Source organism: Lepidochelys olivacea (assembly GCF_965140295.1).
Source record: "Lepidochelys olivacea isolate rLepOli2 genome assembly, chromosome: 7".
Taxonomy (NCBI): Eukaryota; Metazoa; Chordata; order Testudines; family Cheloniidae; genus Lepidochelys; species Lepidochelys olivacea.
The window spans coordinates 25678654-25699669 of NC_140417.1; the positions used below are offsets into that span (position 1 = coordinate 25678654).

Genomic DNA, 21016 nt, shown 5'->3' on the forward strand with positions numbered 1-21016 from the left:
TTCTTCTGTTTTTGCTGTACTGGAGAGTAAAGAATTTTGCTTCCCTTTGGAAACTGCAGCCTCCATTGTAGGTGTCCTGCCCTCTGGAGTCATCCGGTTCACCTGTAGTACATGTGGTATTATTACCAGATGAACAAAATATTTGGTGTGTTAAGGAATCACTCAGGTGTGATTTATTTTGTGGTTAACTACCAGTGTTATAGAATCTCATTTTGTGAAATTAAGCTGTTTTCTGTCTCTGTCTCTCTTCATCTGAGGTGATGGGAGCAAAGCCCACTAAGTCATCTGTAGGCCTGAAAGCTGGATAATTGAGAAGTAGTGGGATTGATATTAATAATTGCACGTAAAAACAGTAAAGAAAATTAAACCAGAATGCTTTAGGAAAATTAACAAATTAAAGTTTGATCTCCTGGAATGGTTTAGGAGTACATTCACCCAAACAGGGATTTTACAGTGCCCACATTGTTTTTAGTTATCCTGGCACTAAAGCCCCATTGTAGACTTAATGTGCTGTAAATATAATAATACAATAATTGAGGTATTTGAAGTTCCTAGTTTTAAGTTTGTTTATTTTTCAAAAAATGTTTAGGAATAAACTAAATCTTGATCACTTTACTCACATGAATAGCATTATTGGCACTAGTAGCATAAACAAGGCTTTCCAGATTTTGTCCTGTGTCAGTTTATGAATTATTTGGTCCTGCACAAGACAACTTGTATTGTGACAGGGTTGGGCCAGATGGCTACAGGAGAGTAATAGAAGGCAGATATATTAGCCCCAGGTTAAGTAGGTCCCTTTTCCCTGGGTAAGGTAACAGGGAAGGTTGCAGAACAATCAGGAACCTTCTGGAGACAATTAAGACAGACAGGCTGATTAGAACACCTGCAGCCAATCAAGAAGCTGCTAGAATCAATTAAGGCAGGTTCATCAGGGCATCTGGGTTTAAAAAGGACCTCACTTCAGTTTGTGGTGCGCGTGTGAGGAGCGGGGAGCCAGAGGCGCTAGGAGCTGAGAGTGAGAACGCATACTGTTGGAGGACTGAGGAGTACAAGCATGATTAGAGACCAGGAGGAAGGTCCTATGGTGAGAATAAAGAAGGTGTTGGGAGGAGGCCATGGGGAAGTAGCCCAGGGAGTTGTAGCTGTTGCACAGCTGTTTCAGGAGGCACTCTAGACAGCTACATTCCACAGGGCCCTGGGCTGGAACCCGGAGTAGAGGGCGGGCCCAGGTTCCCCCCAAACCTCTCAGTTGCTGGTCAGACACAGGAGGAGTTGACCTGGACTGTGGGTTCATGAAAACAGCCAAACTGAGGGCTGCCGTGAAGCTCCAAGGCGAGCAAATCCGCCAATAAGCGCAAGACCCACCAATGTAGAGGAGGAACTTTGTCATAGTATGTTTTATTTAAGTGATTTGTTTCTCGATATTTTTAGATTGCACTCCTTATTTGAATTCAGTGGGAAAACACATGATTGGAGATGTGCAAAATATAACAGTCAGCCAGTATGCATGTTCTGAACAAGTTGCAGTGACAATACTTTGGACAGCAAATCTACTTGGTAAGTATTAGACAACAAAACAGTTTAAATCGTCATCTCTTTTGTAACAGTCTCTCCGTGATCATATTACTTTAAAATAACTTGTCTTTTCCTCTCATGCTAATTAAGGCCTGATCAAAGTAACTTAGTTATACACAGAAGCATATATTTTATTGGAATCTGTATTCAGCAAACAAAAAGGCTCCAGTTTTATTTTTTTAAATATTCTAATATTATTTATTATTAGATTCCAATAAAATGTATGCTTCTGTGTATAACTAAGTTACTTTGATAAGGCCTTAATTAATATGAGAGGAAAAGACAAGTCCCCTCTCCCAGCCCTGGCTCCAGGAGTTCGGGGGTCATGAACAGGGGAAAGGAGGGGCACAAGGTAAAAGTTTGGGGACCACTGCTTTACATAAAGGGAAAACAAATATTCAACTTTCCAAGAGATTGGTTGTTTTTAAATTGCACATGTTCAAGAATCTAAGTTTAAGTGTTCTGAATGCTTTGTACTCAGTTTGCAAAATCTTTATCCGTAATGAGGAGTGCATTTCTTTTAAAAGAAAAGAGTGTTAAGTGGCTGAGATATCAATAAGAAAAGGAGTACTAGTGGCACCTTAGAGACTAACAAATTTTTTTGAGCATAAGCTTTCGTGAGCTACAGCTCACTTCATCAATGTTTGAACTGCAGCATTGCAAATGTGGAGTAACTACTGTCCTAACATTTTGACAGAACTGGTCTACACTGGAAACTCAAGTCAGCTTAACTGTGTCACTCGTGGGTGTGAAAAATCCACACCTCTGAGTGGTATAGTTAAGCTGACCAGTGTAGACAGTGCTAGGTCAACAGAAGAATTTTTCTGTCCATCTAGCTACTACCTTTCAGGAAGGTGGATTACCTATGGTAATGGGAGAACCCCTCACATTGCCGTAGGTGGTGTCTACACTGAAGTCCTGCAGGAGTGAAGCTGTGCCACTGTGGCATTTCAAGTGTAGACAAACCCATATATATTCATATTAGCACTGCAGCAATTCAATATATGGACTAAACAAAATACCAGATATCTATTTACACTACAGAACTAAATTACAGCAAAAGGATCTGTAGTTCATTTTTTTCTGTATAAAATCTATAAATACTTATTTATGTTATTACTCCAATCTGCATTTAGGGTCTAGTCCTCAAGTAGATAAGCAGCTTCAGCTCTAAATGTTTTAATTATGAGAAATAAATTTCTTCTAGTAGTGACAATATGAGGCAGTATAAACTATAAATGCAAAGAAATTCAAAGTTGAGACTCTGATGGAAGAGCAGAAGGATAATAAGTGAAGAAACCATTTTCTGTCTTAATTTCAAATTTTTCTTTGTGTATAAACAACCTTCATATTTTTTAAACTGTAATTGTTTAAAAGGTGTAGAATGATTTTTAATGCTATGTTTTGTGTGTAAAGGAGTGGTCCCCCAAACTTTTTACCTCGTGCCCTTCCTTTCCCCTGTTCATGACCCCCGAACCTCTGGAGCCAGTACCACACTGAATGATTATAATGCTTAAGTCCCCTGAAAACGTTCTAGAAAGAGAAGAAAAATTACCTGGAGCTTCTCTGTCACATTTGGTCCATTTGTAAATAATGTGTGCATAATCACATCTGATAACAGCTAAATTTGTAACAGAAAATAGTGAATAAATTTGTTATTGGGTATTAAGAGAATGTGAAAATGATACCTAATGTTTTGAGTAGCATAGTATTAGTGAATTTGGTAATCTGCAGCTGCCGATTGGATAAATCAAATCTCCAGGGGATTCAAAACTTGGTATTCTCTCCTGTAATGATCAGAGGTTAATCCTTTTGAAAGTATCAGTACAGAACTGCAGTTGAAGGGTCTCAGGTGATAGGGAGACCAGACACTTTTCTCTTTCATGGTCTGCATGTTAGCACAAACAGTGCTTTTGTTCCACTTAATATTAAGAACACATTGGGCAGGTCATGGCTCTTTCTCTTTTCAAGATTATAAAACATTTTTTAAAACTGGAGAAATAGAAGAGGCTCATGGGAACACACACATCTAGATAAGCATATAATGTTAAGTGGCATTAATCCATTTTGGTTTATGTCATCTTTATCTTATGTTGACTGCAGTGGTGTCTCTGGTAAACATTATATTCTGACATATGTAGAACACTTGTAATTACATAGCTCAGTGGTGATGGTAGTGGGGCTTGAAGAACTGGGAGGCAACTTTGACATCTGATCCACAACATAATCGAAGCACAACTCTCTGGCATTGTGACATTTGCGTCATCATGACTCAGTGTAATGTCCTGGTGCAATACCATGGTGAGAACATTAGCAAGCAATATCACAACATTTTTCTGAGAGTCTACTGTCTCTTGAGCAAAATGGGTGTAGTGTCAGTCTTACTTGTACGTAACTATAGTTATTCACTGGTCTAAATAAAGAGTAATTCTACTTCCGCTAATTCTTCTGCTGTTCTGCAATATTAGAACTAAAAAAAAAAATCATAACTACTGCATCCAGCCACTGTAGTCCAGTGGTCTTATAAATGACAGGAACACAGTATGGATGCAGTGTTTCCATTCTTTGTGAAAAATGTTACAAAATTGTTTACTATTTGTAATGGGAAAATTGAACAAATACAGTGTATTACCAAACCTGATGATGATGATGATTTTATTTATTTGTAGTATGGTAAAACCCAAAGGACCAATTGAGGTGAGGCCCCATTTGAGCTGAGCACTGTACAGATATAGACTGACAGCCTCAGTGCAGAAGAAATTAAATTCTAGATAGACAAGTGAGAAAAATATTGAGAGAAAGGAAGAATTATTATTGACACCCAGCTGACAGGTACACAAACATCTGATACAGGTGGGATACAATGGTGGTTAGGCATTATTTTTTAACAAGTGTAGTACTTCGAAATTGCATCACACACAGTGAAATGTATTTTTGAAATATTTGTCTGGATTTTAATTAAATGTCTGCAGGGATTGAATTCCTGAAAGGATTTCGAGTAATACTTGAGGAGTTAAAATCAGAGGGAAGACAGTGTCAGCAAATGGTTTTAAAAGACCCAAAGCAGCTCAACTCTGGTTTTAAAAGAACTGTAAGTGATATGCTTTTGGGAAAAATTCATTATTGGTTTGATTTTGCATGTGAGCTTGAAAGAGACATTTATGTTTTATTAAACTTTTCTTTTAAATGTACTGCTTACTAGCCAGCAATTTGCTTGCAAAAAAATTAAGCATTTTTATTCATGATATTTTTAATTTAGGGGCAAATCTAGCCCTCACTCCCCATCTACTGAGGCTCCCTTGTTGGTGGAACTAGCAACTTCACTGCAATGAGGGGGCGTTATTCTGAGGAACTGTGCAGCAGATGTGCACTCCTTTAGCAGTGCAGAATCCATCTCTATGGGGCTCCCTGCATGGTAGTGCACAGGTGGCAAGAGAAGGATGAGGCCATAGGATTCCTAAAGCACTTAACTTTTGTTCATGTCCAGGAGAATTGTGGGCTTGTTTTAAAACAATATACTCCTAAATGGCCATGGCAGATGACTGAAGAGTATATCAAAATCTCTTTATTTATATTTATGTTTTTAGGGAATGGAATCTCAGCCTTTTTTGAATCTGAAATTTGAAACTGATTATTTTGTAAAGATTGTTCCTTTTCCTTCCATTAAAAATGAAAGTAATTACCACCCATTTTTCTTCAGAACTCGACGTAAGTATCATACATATTATCTTCCCCCTCCTTACCTTCCCCCCCCACCCTTTTTTTTTTTTCTTTCCTTAGGGTTTGTCTACACTTAAAATGCTGCAGTGGCAGCGCATGCTTCTCCCGTTAGTGTAGGTTCTCCACCTCTCCAAGAGGCGGTAGCCAGGTTGACAGAAGAATTCTCACATTGGCCTAGTACTTTCTACAGCAGAGGTTAGGTTGGTTTTTCTGCATCTCTCAGGGGTGTGGATTTTTCACACTACTGAGCGACGTAGTTATACTGACCTAATTTTCTTTTGTAAATCTGGCCTCAGTCAGGAAAACAGAAGAGGCAGAATTTAAGGGGATAGGTGGCTGAGGAGAGGAAGCACCTGCTGTGATCTTGGGGATGAGGTTCACATCCAGGCAGAGTCCTAAATGAAATTAGTTTACAGACCACAGATTGGTCTGTAGTGGACAAAACTTCAAATTATAAAACCACTACCGTAGGTGCTGGAACTAAGGGTGCGAGGCATGCTGCAGCACCTCCTGGCTTGAAGTGGTTTCCATTATATACAGGATTTACAACTTGGTTCAATGGCTCTCAACACCCCCACTATAAAAATTATTCTAGTACCCCTGACCACTACAGAGAAATTGGCAAAAGTAATAGCCTCTGTGTAGCAGAGGCCTAGGGGTGGCCACCACGGACAGCAGATTGCCCCACATCTGCCTACTGTAGGGTTTCTTGCATTTTCCCCTGAACCATTTGGTGTTGGCCACTTTTGGAGTCAGAATACTGGATTAGATAGCCTCAGGTCTGATCTAGCCTGGCAATTATGTTCGTATGGAGACTGCGTCTTCCTTCTTAATGAATAGTGTCAATGGCAGGACAGTATGGGAAAGCTTACACAGTCCTTAGAATCATAGAGTTAGAAGGGACCACAAGGGTCATCTAGTATAACCCCCTGCCAAGATAGAGGATTTGTTGTGTCTAAACCATCTAAGACAGGTGTCTATCTAGCCTCCTTTTGAAAACCCGCAGTGAAGAAACTTCCAAGGTCAAGATTGTCTCAAGTTCAAGATTTTAAAATGGATTCCTAAAGATAGATTCCTAAATCTATAATTATTTATTATTCCAGAATCAAGTCGTTTTTATTCTGGAATAGAATGTCCACATAGGTAGTTATTCCAGAATAGCTATTCTTAGGTGCCTATATAACTTTAGGTACACTATTTTTTTAAATCTTGGCAATCAATCTTTTTTCCCCCCTGCTAAGAACCTCCACTCTTCAGGATTTTCTTCTCCCTAAAATGCTCTAAAAAGAGTTTAGAGTAAGTAATTTTTCCCAATTGATTGGGTATTTCAAGTCCACTCTGGTGACGCTGACTAAAATAACATTTTATATATAGTCGTGTAAATGTGTTTTATACATTAGCTTCTGTTCACCCTTACTCACATATTGTTTATTTCAATAAGTAACGTTATTTCAAACAAACTGAGTAGGCTGTTTTTTATGTGTAGAGGTGGAGAATGATTTAAGCAATGACAAGTATGCTGAGCTTACTAAATATGGCAAAATCTGTTCATTCTGCACTGTTTGGGGAGGCGCTGGATAAACAAAAATGATGAAATAGCTCCCATTTTTCTGCCTTCTTTTTCTCCCCTCTTTCTCTTTCTGGAGTATAGCCATTGGAGAACCTAATCTTTTATTATTAATATTTTTGTGTGTGTGTGTTTGTAGCATGTGAATTGTTGCTACAGCCAGAAAACCTTGCCTGCAAACCTTGTAAGTAAAATATAGTATTTTCCATTCATTCATATTACAAAAATTTCATTGTTCTTGAAATAGTAATTTTCCAATCCATAAATATCTCTCCTCTGACAGTCTGGAAGCCCAGGAATCTGAATATTACCCAGCAAGGTTTTAACATGCAAGTGTGTTTTGATCACGCACCTCACAACTTTGGCTTTAAATATTACTATCTTCACTACAAACTTAAGGATGAAGGATCCTTTAAACAAAAGACCTGCAGACAAGTACGTTACAGGGTTTCGCGACTGTTGTTTTAACGATTTGTGGTAACCATTAAAAATTCTAGATGACCTTAGCTTTTCACATGTTTAAAAAATGTAAAGGATTTTTATATTATTTGTATTTTGGGAGTAACCAAAGGCCCAAACCAGGATTGGGTCTCCATTGTGCGAGGTGCCGTATAAATACACGGCAAGATATTGCCTTTGCCCCAAAGGGCACACTCTAATTAATAGTTTTTAATTGTATTTTTATTTATAATTATTAATATTTTCCTCTTTTCATATGCTCCCTCTGAACAGAATTTCAACTCCTTAAATCTTGTTCATCTGAAGTAACTCCCCAAGGTAGCCCTTTATTTGAGCATTTAGTTAAACTTCCCTTCATGTTTAAAAGAGGGATGAGCTGGCAGTGGTCGGTGGGAAAATTATAGCTCGTGGTCTCTGTGGGCCCAATACAATGCCCATCCAAACCCAGGGGGGTCTTGTACTAAGCAATTCACCGGAAATGGGAAAAGTTTGGATGTTCAAAAATAATGCAGTCTTTAATAAATAGCTTCTGATATTGTTAGAAAATAAGTCTGACTGTGATGGAAGCTTTCGGGGGAAGGAATGTATGAGAACAAAATTAAAAAATACAGTGGGCTATGCCCTTTAGAGCTCTGGTGAGAAACCTATGTGCTAAAATCAGAGTTATCCAAAAATAAAATAATAATAGGCCAACGCTTTATGGGAAGTGTGTACCATAGACTGATGGCAATGATATGGATTTATTTTGCTGAATACAACAACTCCATACGTTTGGGTAATGTTTCATCTTTCCTACTGGTACTGCTAGTAACTATTATTTAGGGCTGGTCTACACTAGGGAGCTTACAGCAGCACAGCTGTACCGATGTAGCAGCGCTGCTGTAAGATTGCTCGTGTAACCGCTGTATGTCAGCAGGAGAGAACTCTCCCGTCAACGTAATAAAACCACCTCCACGAGCTCTACTGCCGACATAGAACTGTCTGCGCTGGCACTTCTGAAAGCGTAACTTATGTTGCTCAGGGGGTGTTTTTCTCACACCCCTGAGCAACATAAGTTATGCGGACAAAAGTAATAGTGTAGACAAGCCCTTAAACTGGGTGGATGTATAGCTTAATTGTCTATTGATACTGTCATGTCCGTATGTTTAAAATTAGTTTTCCATTTTATTACCCATTTTTGTTATAGTAGGGTCCAAAATGTGCTAGGTGCTATGCAGACATTTAGGAAGGTATAGTACTTGCTCAGAAGAGTTTACAGTGTAAATCTTTGGTCCAAATTCACTGTCACCCTGCTGTTTGTTTCGTTATTTACACCAATGTAAAGAGGTTGTAAAATGTGCTGAAATATTGCACTGATGTGAATGGCTACATAAGGTGCAGGGTAGAAGGGAATCAGACCTTTAGCATTTAGAGATCATTTATCAAGGCAGTTGCAGTCTGCTGGGTTGCTTTCATTTTGTTGAGTTAAATGATCCGTGGCAGGTTGTTCAGTCCACAAGCGCCTGAGGTTAAGGAGCTTCAGGGTATAGTGTAAAACTTAACATGTTATCTCAAACTTTCATAGGCCTTTGGTGGCCGGAGATTCCAGTCCTGAGACATTTGAGTAGAGACGTTTGTATTTCTTTATCAGTATTGAATTGGATTTTGTTTGATGGAAGGTGCCTGTGTACATAGTGGAAATGTGAATTTTCAAATCAATAACATTAGCTGCAAATGCGTTTTCCGTTAGCTTTGTAAAGCATGTGAACTACTTGTAAAATAGTTTCCTTCCTTTTCTTTGCAGGAACAAAACACGGATATCACAAGTTGTGTTCTTCAGAATATAGCTCCAGGGGATTACATCATTGAGGTAATATTTGAGAAGAGCTAATTTAATGCAGCTAAAGAAGTAAGATAAATAAATTAATTGCAAATAAAATACCGTGGGCCACATTCTGCTGTAATTTACAGCCTTGTACACCCTCACTGAATTCAGTGGGGCAAATTAACATTTTTAGGTCAGATCATACTTGGGCCTTGCATGGCTGTGCAGTAGTGGAAAAAGAGCAAAAAGCTTCCCTGTCTTGCACCTCCCTCATGCAGAAGCCAAGCACAGTTGCAATCTCTCTGCTTTCCCGAGCACTGATCACTGCTGCATCCCTTGCTGTGCACCAAACCAAAATCCTATTCAGAATTCTGGAGCTTGGACCCATCTTAATTATATTGTAAATGTTGCTTATTTCTTTAGGTTTAAATATTAACAATACAGTAGAACCTCAGAGTTATGAACTGACCAGTCAACCACACACCTCATTTGGAACCAGAAGTACTCTATCAGGCAGCAGCAGGGACACCGCCCACACACACACAAAAACACCCCCCAAATACAGTACAGTACTGTGTTAAATGTAAACCACTAAATACAAAAAGGGAACGCAGCATTTTTCTTCTACATAGTAGAATTTCAAAGCTGTATTAAGTTAATGTTCAATTGTAAACTTTTGAAAGAACAACCATAACATTTTGTTCGGACTTAGGAACATTTCAGAGTTCCGAACAACCTCCATTACCAAGGTGTTCTTAATTCTGAAATTCTACAGTGAAGAAAACTCCTAAACTCTAGGTGGGTTGACATAACAAATTACCCAGGCAGCATTAAAAAAACAAATGTTCAAACAAGGAAAAATAGTGCAACTCAGCCAGCCCAGGTCACTCAGGCAGGAAGCTTAAAAAAAAACTCCTTCTTACCCCACCATGCCATCATTCCACTAACAAACCCTCAGTCCTCCAAATCCTGTCAGACAGATGGCTTTTGCAGCATGCCTGGAAAGTCCCTAAATTCTGGCTACTTTAGACCAGGGAAGGGAGTGGGTTGCAGAGTCCTGGGCCGCTCACAGGGAATGCCTTGTCCTGCCAGTTTCTCCCTGTCTTTTATAACAAGAGGGATCCAGCTCAAGCATCTCTGCTGACCACAACTTGGCAGTATGTCAGGGGATCTGATGTGGCTGGTTTCTCAGGCAGGCAGGTCCCAGGCCTTTTAGGACTTTAGAGATCATAACCAACATCTTAAACTCTACCCGGGGACCAGTAGGCAGCCAATGCAGATTCTGGAATACCTTGTACAATATGGTCCCAGCGAGATCCCCTATTCAGTAAGCAAGCTGCTGCATTCTGCACCAACTCAGTCTTCAAATAGCTTTAAGGGGTAGCCCCCTGTAGAGCACCTTTTAATATTCTAATCTTGAGGTAACAAAGGCATGCAACCTCCTGCTCAGATGCAAATGGCAAAAAGCTAACTGAGTTACTGCTGTAATATGATCATCCAACAACATAAAATAATTATGTTGAGGATTTTGGACCCACTGAGTAAAAGTCTATTAGGTGCTTTTATTTGAGTAGGGGAAGAAAAGGCAAAAAATGTTCATGAAAATGTTCATTGAAGATGTTTTGTGTATTTTTGCTGATTGTGAAAAAATTTAACCATCTCCATTTTTTATTAATAGAGAGGATTCAAAGAATATGGAGCCTATTCATGAGACTTTTACCCCTACATCCCACTTCCATTCCTCCTCCCTCCCTCTTACCCCCTTTTCCTTTGTCTTGGACATTAATTGGGTTGGGTTGTTTCCTTTTTTTAATAGGCAGGTTTTGTTTGAGGATAGTATTCCAGTTTTACCGCAATATGATTTGTATTCTACTCATCCCTGATCCTATCTAGAAATCACTAATTCTAGGTACTTCTCATCGGTCATTTGTAATGGTAGCTTCCCTCAGTTCTGGTCCTTGGGGTAATTGCAGTGTTTTTCACATTGCAAAAAGCATTTTTCTGTATCTCTTCCAGTATTTATAATGAGAATTTTCTTTTTTAAAGCTGGTTGATGACAGTAACACAACAAGGAAAACAATGCACTATGCACTAAAACCAGGTAAGAATTTTCTTTTTAAAGTCAACTTGTACTCGTTTGTAGTGATAATTTGTGTTGAAGATCATTTGCCAGAATAATAATGATAGGACTAATGGGGTTTGACCACACACTTAAATGCAGTCTTGTGATCTTTTTGACAAAAAATAATATTGCTTTTGTACATCTGTGATTTTTACTTCCATTTTGTGCTTGTAAAGAATTGCAAAAGCAAATTGTGCAAGATAAAATTAAGTATAAATATGATTTTGGCTGTTAGTAGTTTTACATCAAAATATTGTAGAACGAGGAATCCTTACCAGAAACTAATTTTTGCTATATACACTAGTGTAAAAAATCAGTTTAAAAATTGATGAGACTGTATCTTAGTCACATGCAAGTAGTAGCCTGCAAGCAGAGTGTGGAAATAATGTAATGCAAATATGTAAGCAACCTATTGTAGGACTAATGTAATCACACACTAAATAAAGTTCTACAGTGGTTACCTTGCAATCAATTATCACAAAGATCCCATGATGGGATGAAGACTGTGGGTGACAACTTGTTCCTCAAGCACTATGGAACTTTCAACCATTAGGGTAGACTTATCTGTGCAGGAGACAGAGCTTTCTCTGGGACCAATTTGATGCCAAATTCCCACAGGCACCAAGGACCATCAGAAACCTCACCAACTTCATTCCAAGTGCAAGGCACATTTCTTCAACCTGCCTTCTCTAACATAAAAACAGAGCAGAACATTTAAAAAATAAACAGAACCCAACCAAAACAAAACTGCCCTACACACACAATTCTTTCCCTGGGGAGAGAATGAGACAGAACAAACCACATGCAATAGACGTTAGTCACCTTATTTAATGCATTATTGGAAGGCACTCAGATCATAGCTTTATATTTTGTATATTTGAGAATTATTTGATGATAGCGTGCTGCAGTGGCAGTCAGTATCAAATATGAAGATAAGATTAGATAATGATACCATAACTTACTTGCACAGTGCTAATTCTGCTTTATTTTTTAAAGTACATTCCCCGTGGGCTGGACCAATAAGGGCCATTGCCATTACCGTTCCCTTAGTTGTCATCTCAGCATTTGCAACGCTTTTCACAGTGATGTGCCGTAAAAAACAACAAGGTATGGTGTTTGTTTGGCATGTCGTTTTATTTGAAGGAGAGTTTGCTTGTCAGAGCAAATCTGAAAGGAAAATAGATTTATTCAAAACACAAATTTCTTTATCATAAGAGCTTTCCTTTTCACTCTCCCTAACCCGACCTCACCTCCAAACCTCTGCATCTGCTTGAACTTGAAGCAAAGTCTTAAAATCCAGTGTTTGGTATTAATTTGTTACCCAGGAAAATATTGTGTCATATGTCTTGCACTATGACTTCACTGCAAAATCCAGCAGAAGGACAAGTTGGGTTGTGTGAAGAGAAAACTTATTTCGTTTGTTTTTTGTTTGTTTTGAATGTTTATTAGTGAAAGTAGTGGAGGGGAGATAAGACTATGCAGAGAGTGAAGAGATCCTGAAGACGATATATTTTAGACTATTTCCTCTTTCAATACAGAATTATTTAACGGATGAATCATAGTGGAAGGAAAGCAAAACCCTGAAGTGTGCATGTAAGCAGGTGTAATTCGCAGTCTGCCATGGAACAGAATCTGCACCCACTAGATTTAGTCCAAACTTACTCCCCCCTTCTTGGTTGGCTTTATTCAGAATTCAGATAACAACAAAACCCCTTAAATCTCAGGCTAATCCTTCTCCTTACATTTGACTATTCATAAGGTTTCCCTGCAGACACTTCCTAGCTTAGACTCCAGCAACCTCTGCTCACTTTTGCCTCCCTTATATCTAGGGTGGAGCTTGCAAACAATACCTGCCACACTGATTTATCAGGAATTAGTCAATACTACGGTTTCAGGGAGGGATTGGGTTTCCCTCATATAGAAGATGGGGTTTAAGCCCCTAAGCCTCAGATCTGTGATATCTCTCTGGATCTTGGGGATGAGGGATACTACAGATGACAGAAGTTATCTGGGCTGAGTCCTTTTCCCTTCTGGCCCTTTATGACATAGTAGCATGGCTCCAGCAAAAACTCAGATGAACGCTAAAGAATATGGGCATGCCACAGAGAGATATTGCACATGTTTCTGAAAGGTACCAGCTTCCTGGAGTTTCATTCTCTTCCCCTACAAGTATCACTGTTTTAAAAGGAGCCCATTACATTACTAAGCAGGAAACTCTCACAGGGAAGCATGTTTGAGGTTTCTGATTTCTGAACAAAGAGGTGAGGTGCCTATAACAGTACTGTGGTAATTTCATAGGGTGAGTGGAGGTGAAACTGCCTTACTTCTTCTATTCACAAAGCAAATCTTTCTAGACAGGTCTTTGCACAGGCAGTAACTATCCAATCAGTAACATCTTTCACCTCACAGGCTGATAAAATGGAGGAGGAAGAAAGGAGGGAAAGATGAATGTCTTGGGATGAAGAGCCTTTTACTAGATACTTGAATAATAAGTCTGTCAAGGTTTAAAGAAAATTTTTGATCTTGGATACGGTGAAGATTTTTGCTTTTTTTTCCCCTTCCAATTTAGAAAATATATATTCCCATTTAGATGAGGAGAGCTCGGAATCTTCTACATATGCTGCAGCACTCCATGTGGAAAGGCTACGTCCCCGACCAAAAGTGTTCATCTGCTATTCCAGTAAAGATTGCCAGAAACACATAAATGTCATTCAGTGTTTCGCTTATTTCCTTCAGGACTTCTGTGGCTGTGAGGTAAGATCACCACTTCTTCTTTTCATGTTTGGAATTGCCTTATTCAAAATATTACCCCCAAAACACATGATAGCCTAGTCCTTGAAAATATTTCACTTAGACAGAGATATTCTAATCTCTTTGGTAAACAGAGTAACTTCCATTAGTGTTAGTGGAAACTGCCTACATTAATTTTATCTATTGTGACGGGGTTGGGCCAGATGGCTACAGGAGAGTAATAGAAGGCAGATATATTAGCCCCAGGTTAAGTAGGTCCCTTTTCCCTGGGTAAGGTAACAGGGAAGGTTCCAGAACAATCAGGAACCTTCTGGACACGATTAAGACAGGCTGATTAGAACACCTGCAGCCAATCAAGAAGCTACTAGAATCAATCAAGGCAGGCTAATCAGGGCACCTGGGTTTAAAAAGGACCTCACTTCAGTTTGTGGTGCGCGTGTGAGGAGCTGGGAGCAAGAGGCGCTACAAGCTGAGAGTGAGAATGCATACTGTTGGAGGACTGAGGAGTACAAGTATTATCAGACACCAGGAGGAAGGTACTATTGTGAGAATAAAGGAGGAGGAGGCCATGGGGAAGTAGCCCAGGGAGTTGTCACTGTCACACAGCTGTTCCAGGAGGCACTCTAGACAGCTGCATTCCACAGGGCCCTGGGCTGGAACCCGGAGTAGAGGGCGGGCCCGGGTTCCTCCCAAACCTCCCAACTCCTGGTCAGACACAGGAGGAGTCGACCTGGACTGTGGGTTCAGAAAAACGGTCAAACTGAGGGCTGCCGTGAAGCTCCAAGGTGAGCAAATCCGCCAATAAGCGCAAGACCCACCAAGGTAGAGGAGGAACTTTGTCATGACTGGTGTCAGGAGTGGGATTTGGTGTACACAGCACGGCGGAAGAAGGAGGGTGTTTGGGGGGAAAAAGGGGGGAGGGGAGAGGGTCTATTTTTATTTTATTTTTTTTCACCACAATGGAGGAGGCAGTGCGGGCACTGATATAAGCCACGGCTGCCCAGCAGGAGGCTACCCATGTCCAGGCAGCCGCCCAACAGGAGGCTGTGCGGCTGCAGCAAGAGACTAATCACCTGCTGATGGACCAGGCTGGTCAAGACTGGGCTATGTTGCGGGAACTGGTAAACCAGGTAAAGGCCCTTACAGAGCTGAACCGCGGCCATGATGGGACGCAGATCATGCAGGCCAACAATTGGCTGCAGAAAATGATGCGGGAGGATGATGTAGAGGCATACCTCCTGGCCTTTGAGAGGACAGCCCTGTGGGAGGCTTGGCCCTAAGAACAGTGGTCTGGTATCCTCGCGCCATTCCTGTGTGGGGAGGCCCCGAAGGCCTACTATGATTTGCCTGAAGAGGCTGTGGCAGACTACCCCCAGCTGAAAGCAGAGATCCTGGCCAGGTCTGGGGTAACGACTGCAGTGAGGGCCCAGCAATATCATGAGTGGAAGTACCAGGAAAACAAAACCCCCATGGTCCCAATTATATGACCTCATCCATCTCGCATGAAGGTGGCTACAAACTGAGTCCCAGAGTCCGGAGGAAATACTAGAGGTTCTGGTCATTGACCGGTACATGAGAGAACTACCGCCAGACCTTCGTGCTTGGGTAAGCCAGAATGAACCCTCCACGTACAACAAGGTTGTTGCACTGGTAGAAAGGCAAAGGACGGTGACGGAGCTGACCTGACCAGTTAAGGAAGAAGCACCCCGGGTTAAACTAGCAGCACCAAGACCGAAAGCTCGGGTGACTGGGCCACCAGGAGAGCCCAGGTGGAAAAAGAGAGGGGCTGAAGGCCCACCAGAAGCCACAAAATGTTGGAGCACTGAGGAGGAAGAGGATCCTGATGTTAGACTGCCCAAACCAAGAGACCGGGGAATGCCTAGGGCTCTATACAGATGTTACGCCTGTGGGGAGTGGGGACACATCCCACTGTGGGGAGTGGGGACAGTATCCCAATGCCGAGGAGCCTATGCAGTGTAACCTGGGGAACTGGGCAGACCCATGCTCCCTAATCCACCTTGTGGGGGTCTCACTAACCCCACATATGTACACCAGACTAGTGAAGCTAAATGGGGTAGAGACCACAGCACTGGTTGATTCGGGGAGTGCTATCACACTTGTCTCGGGAAAGCTCGTGAAGCATAGTCAGCTGCTGTGGCTTAAGCGTACTGGGATAACATGCGTCCATGGGACAGTTGGTTATTACCCCACCATTCCAGTAAAAATCGAGGTTCAGGGGAACACTAATGAGGTAGCAGCAGGTGTAATCCCTGAACTCCCATACCTGGTGCTCATAGGGAGGGACGTCCCAGGCTTTGGAGACTTACTCCCGGTATGGGAATTAGAGAAAGGGGGAAGCCCTGAAGTTAGTGACGCATCCACAGTAGACTGTCAACCCCCAATCTTCTCTGAAATATCCCCAGATTTGTTCTCCACTCCCAGACAGGGTAAAAAGACGAAAAGGGAAAGAAGGGCAGCTAAGGCCTTGGGAACTCGAATAAAGCCAGAGGGTTGCTCTCGTAGGTAGGTGGACCCGAGCAGCTGAAAAGGAGGCCACCCAGGAGGGAGAAGCACCCAAGTCTGACCCACACCCTAATGCCTCTGAACCAGTAGAGCCAACAGAGATTGGCCCCCTAGATCTGGGGCAGATTAGTCCCAGGAGAGGAAATATTCGACGGGACCAGGCTGAAGTCCCAAGGTACTACAACATTAGGAAAGAGGTGACCGAAATAGATGGGGTCCCCGTGGAAGGGAAAACCCAGGGACCAGGACCCTACTTCATAATGAAGAAGAATCTCTTATACGAGCTTGCACCAGTAAAGGGGCAGAAGGTAAGGCAGATCCTAGTACCTCAAAAACACCAGAATGCTGTATTAAGTCTGGCCCATAGTCATCTTTTTGGGGGCCATTTGAGGGTAGAGAAGACCCTGGCGCGGGTCCTGCGACGATTCTTCTGGCCCGGAGTACATGAAGAAGTGCGGAGGTACTGTGTGTCCTGCCCAGAGTGTCAGCTGCACACTCCCCGTCCCCACTTGAGGGCACCTTTAGTACCCCTTCCTATCATAGAGGTCTCCTTCGAGCGAATAGCCATGGACCTAGTGGGACCCCTGGAGAAGACACCCTGGGGCCACCAATATATATCTGTCATTCTGGATTATGCTACTCGCTACCCGGAAGCCGTCCCCCTGCGGAACACGGCCTCTAAAATGATAGCTAAAGAGTTGGTGGGGATCTTCGCCCTAGTGGGGCTACCAAAGAAGATATAAACAGAGCAAGGTACCCCATTTATGTCGAAGCTAATGAAGGACCTCTGTACGCTGCTCCATGTACATATCCTGAGAACTTCTGTCTATCATCCGCAGACCCATGGGCTGGTAGAAAGGTTTAACCGAACCCTCAAGGCAATGATAAGGAAAATGATGTCGGGACGGGAAGGATTGGGACACCCTACTACCCTACCTTATGTTTGCAGTCCAGGAGGTACCTCAGGCCTCAACTGGGTTTTTTCCCCTTTGAATTATTATACAGACGCCACCCCCGTGGCATACTAGATATCACAAAAGAAATCTGGGAAGAGGAACCCAATGAGGGGAGAAATATAATTGACCATGTGTTGCAGATGCGAGAACGGATAGCCCGGGTCACCCCTATTGTACAGGAACATTTGGAAAAGGTGCAGGAGGCCCAGCAAACCCATTACAATTAACAGGCAAAAGTCCGACAGTTCCAACCAGGGGATTGGGTAAGGGTGTTGGTACCCACAGCAGAAAGCAAGCTTTTGGCCCAATGGCAGGGGCCTTATGAGGTGGTTGAACCCGTGGGGGAAGTAACCTACAAGGTATGGCAGCCAGGACGCCGGAAACAAGAACAAATTTATCACATTAACCTCTTAAAGCCTTGGCACCAACGAGAAGCATGTGTAGTGGCCCAAGAGACCCCGATCCAGGGAAATAACATGCAGGAGCAGATCAGGATATCCACTGATCTGACACTAAACCAGAAGAAGGAGGTAACTGAGATGATCAACTGATACCAGGACGTGTTTTCAATCAAACCAGGTCGGACCACCGAAGCCTATCACCACATTATCACAGACCCTGGGGCAGAGGTAACTTTAAGGCCCTATCAGGTGTGTTTCAATATACTGTTCTTCGTTTTGGACTGCATGGGGCACCTGCCATCTTCCAGCGTCTTATGGACAAGCTCCTATGGCCCCATACCAGTTATGCAGTGGCATACCTGGATGATGTGATTATTCACACCCCCGACTGGGAAACCCACTTAGAAAAGGTGGAAGTGGTTCTGGACATGCTAAGATGGGCTGGCCTCACAGCCAACCCAGCCAAGTGTGCTATAGGGCTAGCCGAGGCTAAATACCTTGGCTACATTGTAGGAAGGGGCATGGTCAAGCCCCAACTAAACAAACTAGAGGCTATCCAAAATTGGCCCTGGCCAAATCGGAAAAAGCAAGTCCAGGCATTCCTGGGTGCGGTGGGGTACTACTGATGATTTATTCCCCATTTTGCTACCAGAGCGAATCCCCTGACAGATCTGATAAAAGCCCGGGGTCCAGACATGGTGAAGTGGACAGATGCCGCAGAGAAAGCATTCATGGATCTACGGACAGCCCTCTGCAGTAACCCCGTGCTTCTAGCCCCAGACTTCAACAAAGAATTCATTTTACAAACAAATGCCTCTGAAGTAGGATTGGGAGCTGTCCTATCGCAGATGGTTGGAGATGAAGAACACCCAATCCTCTACCTCAGCAGGAAACTCCTCCCGAGAGAGCAGAAGTATGCCGTGGTTGAAAGAGAGTGCCTCACTGTGAAATGGGCCATGGAAACACTACATTATTACCTTTTGGGACGATGGTTTACCGTTGTGACCGACCATGCACCCCTCCAGTGGATGCAGCAAAATAAAGAGAAGAACACAAGGCTGACCAGATGGTTCCTGTCCCTACAACCTTTCCAATTCACCATAGAACACTGGGCTGGAAACCACCATGGCAATGCAGATGGCTTGTCACGAGTACACTCCCTGACGTCCCAAGTTGCCCAGCCCCGTAGTGTTGAGCAGAGGCAGGGGGGATATGTGACGGGGTTGGGCCAGATGGCTACAGAAGAGTAATAGAAGGCAGATATATTAGTCCACCAAGGTAGAGGAGGAACTTTGTCACACTGTGTGAAAATTTTCCATTTAGAGAAAAAAAGCAAACCAAATAATGCATAAGACACAATATTGTAGATAATTTGTGTCAGTCCTAATGCTCTCATTCAGTCATTCTTAGCTCTTTATATATTAGTTACCAGAAGCATATGCACACATTATGCTTGTCTATCAGAATTTATATCTTCTGTAGATTACAGCCACAAAGAAGCTCTATAATCTGTCTAATCTAGTTTAATATTTCTAAGGCACCTCTTATGCCTTGGTATTGAAGCAGTGATCCCATGCATGCACATTTGAATCAATCAGAAAGAAGAAGGATTTGTGCAACACACGCATTATACATAATAAAACCTTGCTAATTTGGATTAACCCCTGAAATTCTTTATCATCCTCAATGGCTTATTCAGTAAATTTTTCATTCTTTTGATGCTATATGAAAACATCAAACTGCATTTTTAATGGCATATAAAAACATGACCTAGGCCTGTATCTTTTATTTTTATTTATTTATTTATTTTTTACTGTCTGTCTTTGATTCAAAATGATATCAGAAAAATATCAAAATGACAATTTGACTGATTAGGTTCAAATTCTCTGGCTGTTTTCTAAACCTGAGAGAGAATGTAACGAATAGTTCACTTTTAAGAAGGCAAAATAATTATTAGTTTATAGAAAACATTTATGTTTTCTTTTGTTAAACTTTAATCCAATCAAAGTCTAGCTAGTATTATGTATGAATTCAAATATTAGTATTCGGTCATATAGCAAGTGTGTCCCCTAGTGGCAGAATACATTATTTAAAATCATTGCTCTTTTTCATTTTTGTGCTTCTGTTATTTTATTTTTATGTTAATAATTTATTCATACTTAAAACAGAATAAGATGTATATTTATCTTGTCTGAATTCCTTTTTTTCAGTTGTGATGATAGCACAGCATCACCACAGCTATGTGGAATGGAGTTAAAGCCAAGTGCTTTTTGCATAACACCTCTGCGGTCATTCAATATTTGGTAAATAAAGGACAACTAGACCTAGATAAAGATAGACTATGTAGCAGTGGTGTTTAATATAAAAAAACAAAGTTTAAAAGATGACAATGAAAGTGTCTGTATCTTTGGCCTACGGAATTGGATTATTGTCTAATAAAGCAAAGGGGAATGGCATTTATTGCTGTTTAAAATGCTAACCTAATTATGCTAAAATTAAAAAGCCTTGTTCATAAGTACAAATAGTAAAAGCACAATTCCTGGTCTTTCACTGACAACTCTCTTCTCCTCATCCTCCTTTCTCTCTCTCTCTCTCTCTCTCTCTCCCTCTCCCCCCGCCCCAACACACACACACATATTTATCAAGGCAACATATATCCCAGCTGTAAAATGATACCGGACCCACCACATATCTTCAAAGTTCTTATGCATTCTTGGGATCATGATCCTGTGCAGTAGCTTCTTGTATATTATATATAATTTGTTTTGTACATTGTTGCTAGCATAGTAGAATCATACGAGGAGATAACAGAATGTGTATTTACAGCAGATTCAACATGTTAATCCCAAAAGTGTACAATAATTAAGAATTGCATGTAGCACATAAAGTGGAGTGTTCAGAGTGGGTTCATTTCACTCTTTAACCAGGTAGATAAATGGTCAGTCACTTGGGGCCACTCTTCCGAAATTTTCCAGGTTTGTTTCTTCTTCACAAGCACCGACACTGCAGTGTTTTTACCCCCTGCTTTGGAAGCAGCTACCCAACAAACACATAATAGTTTGGCCTTGTACTGTTATTTGTAGATTTGGTGCCTTATAAGTAGGGCCCTACCAAATTCAAGGTCCATAATGGTCAATT

General features: G+C 41.5%; 1 protein-coding gene across 2 annotated transcripts in view; it reads left to right on the top strand.

Annotated features, from left to right (window-relative positions):
• The window catches only part of IL17RD (interleukin 17 receptor D), an 89848-nt gene that overhangs the window by 61055 nt on the left and 7777 nt on the right, over positions 1 to 21016 (top strand). Inside the window, exons 3-11 of one of the 2 annotated variants that reach the window (XM_084632862.1) lie at positions 1432 to 1557; positions 4548 to 4666; positions 5163 to 5283; positions 7002 to 7046; positions 7146 to 7297; positions 9105 to 9170; positions 11172 to 11226; positions 12244 to 12354; positions 13817 to 14001. In XM_084632862.1, coding sequence (XP_084488988.1) covers positions 1432 to 1557; positions 4548 to 4666; positions 5163 to 5283; positions 7002 to 7046; positions 7146 to 7297; positions 9105 to 9170; positions 11172 to 11226; positions 12244 to 12354; positions 13817 to 14001 — 980 coding nt within the window. The remainder of the gene's footprint in view (positions 1 to 1431; positions 1558 to 4547; positions 4667 to 5162; positions 5284 to 7001; positions 7047 to 7145; positions 7298 to 9104; positions 9171 to 11171; positions 11227 to 12243; positions 12355 to 13816; positions 14002 to 21016) is intronic. The other variant, XM_084632863.1, reaches the window with a different exon arrangement.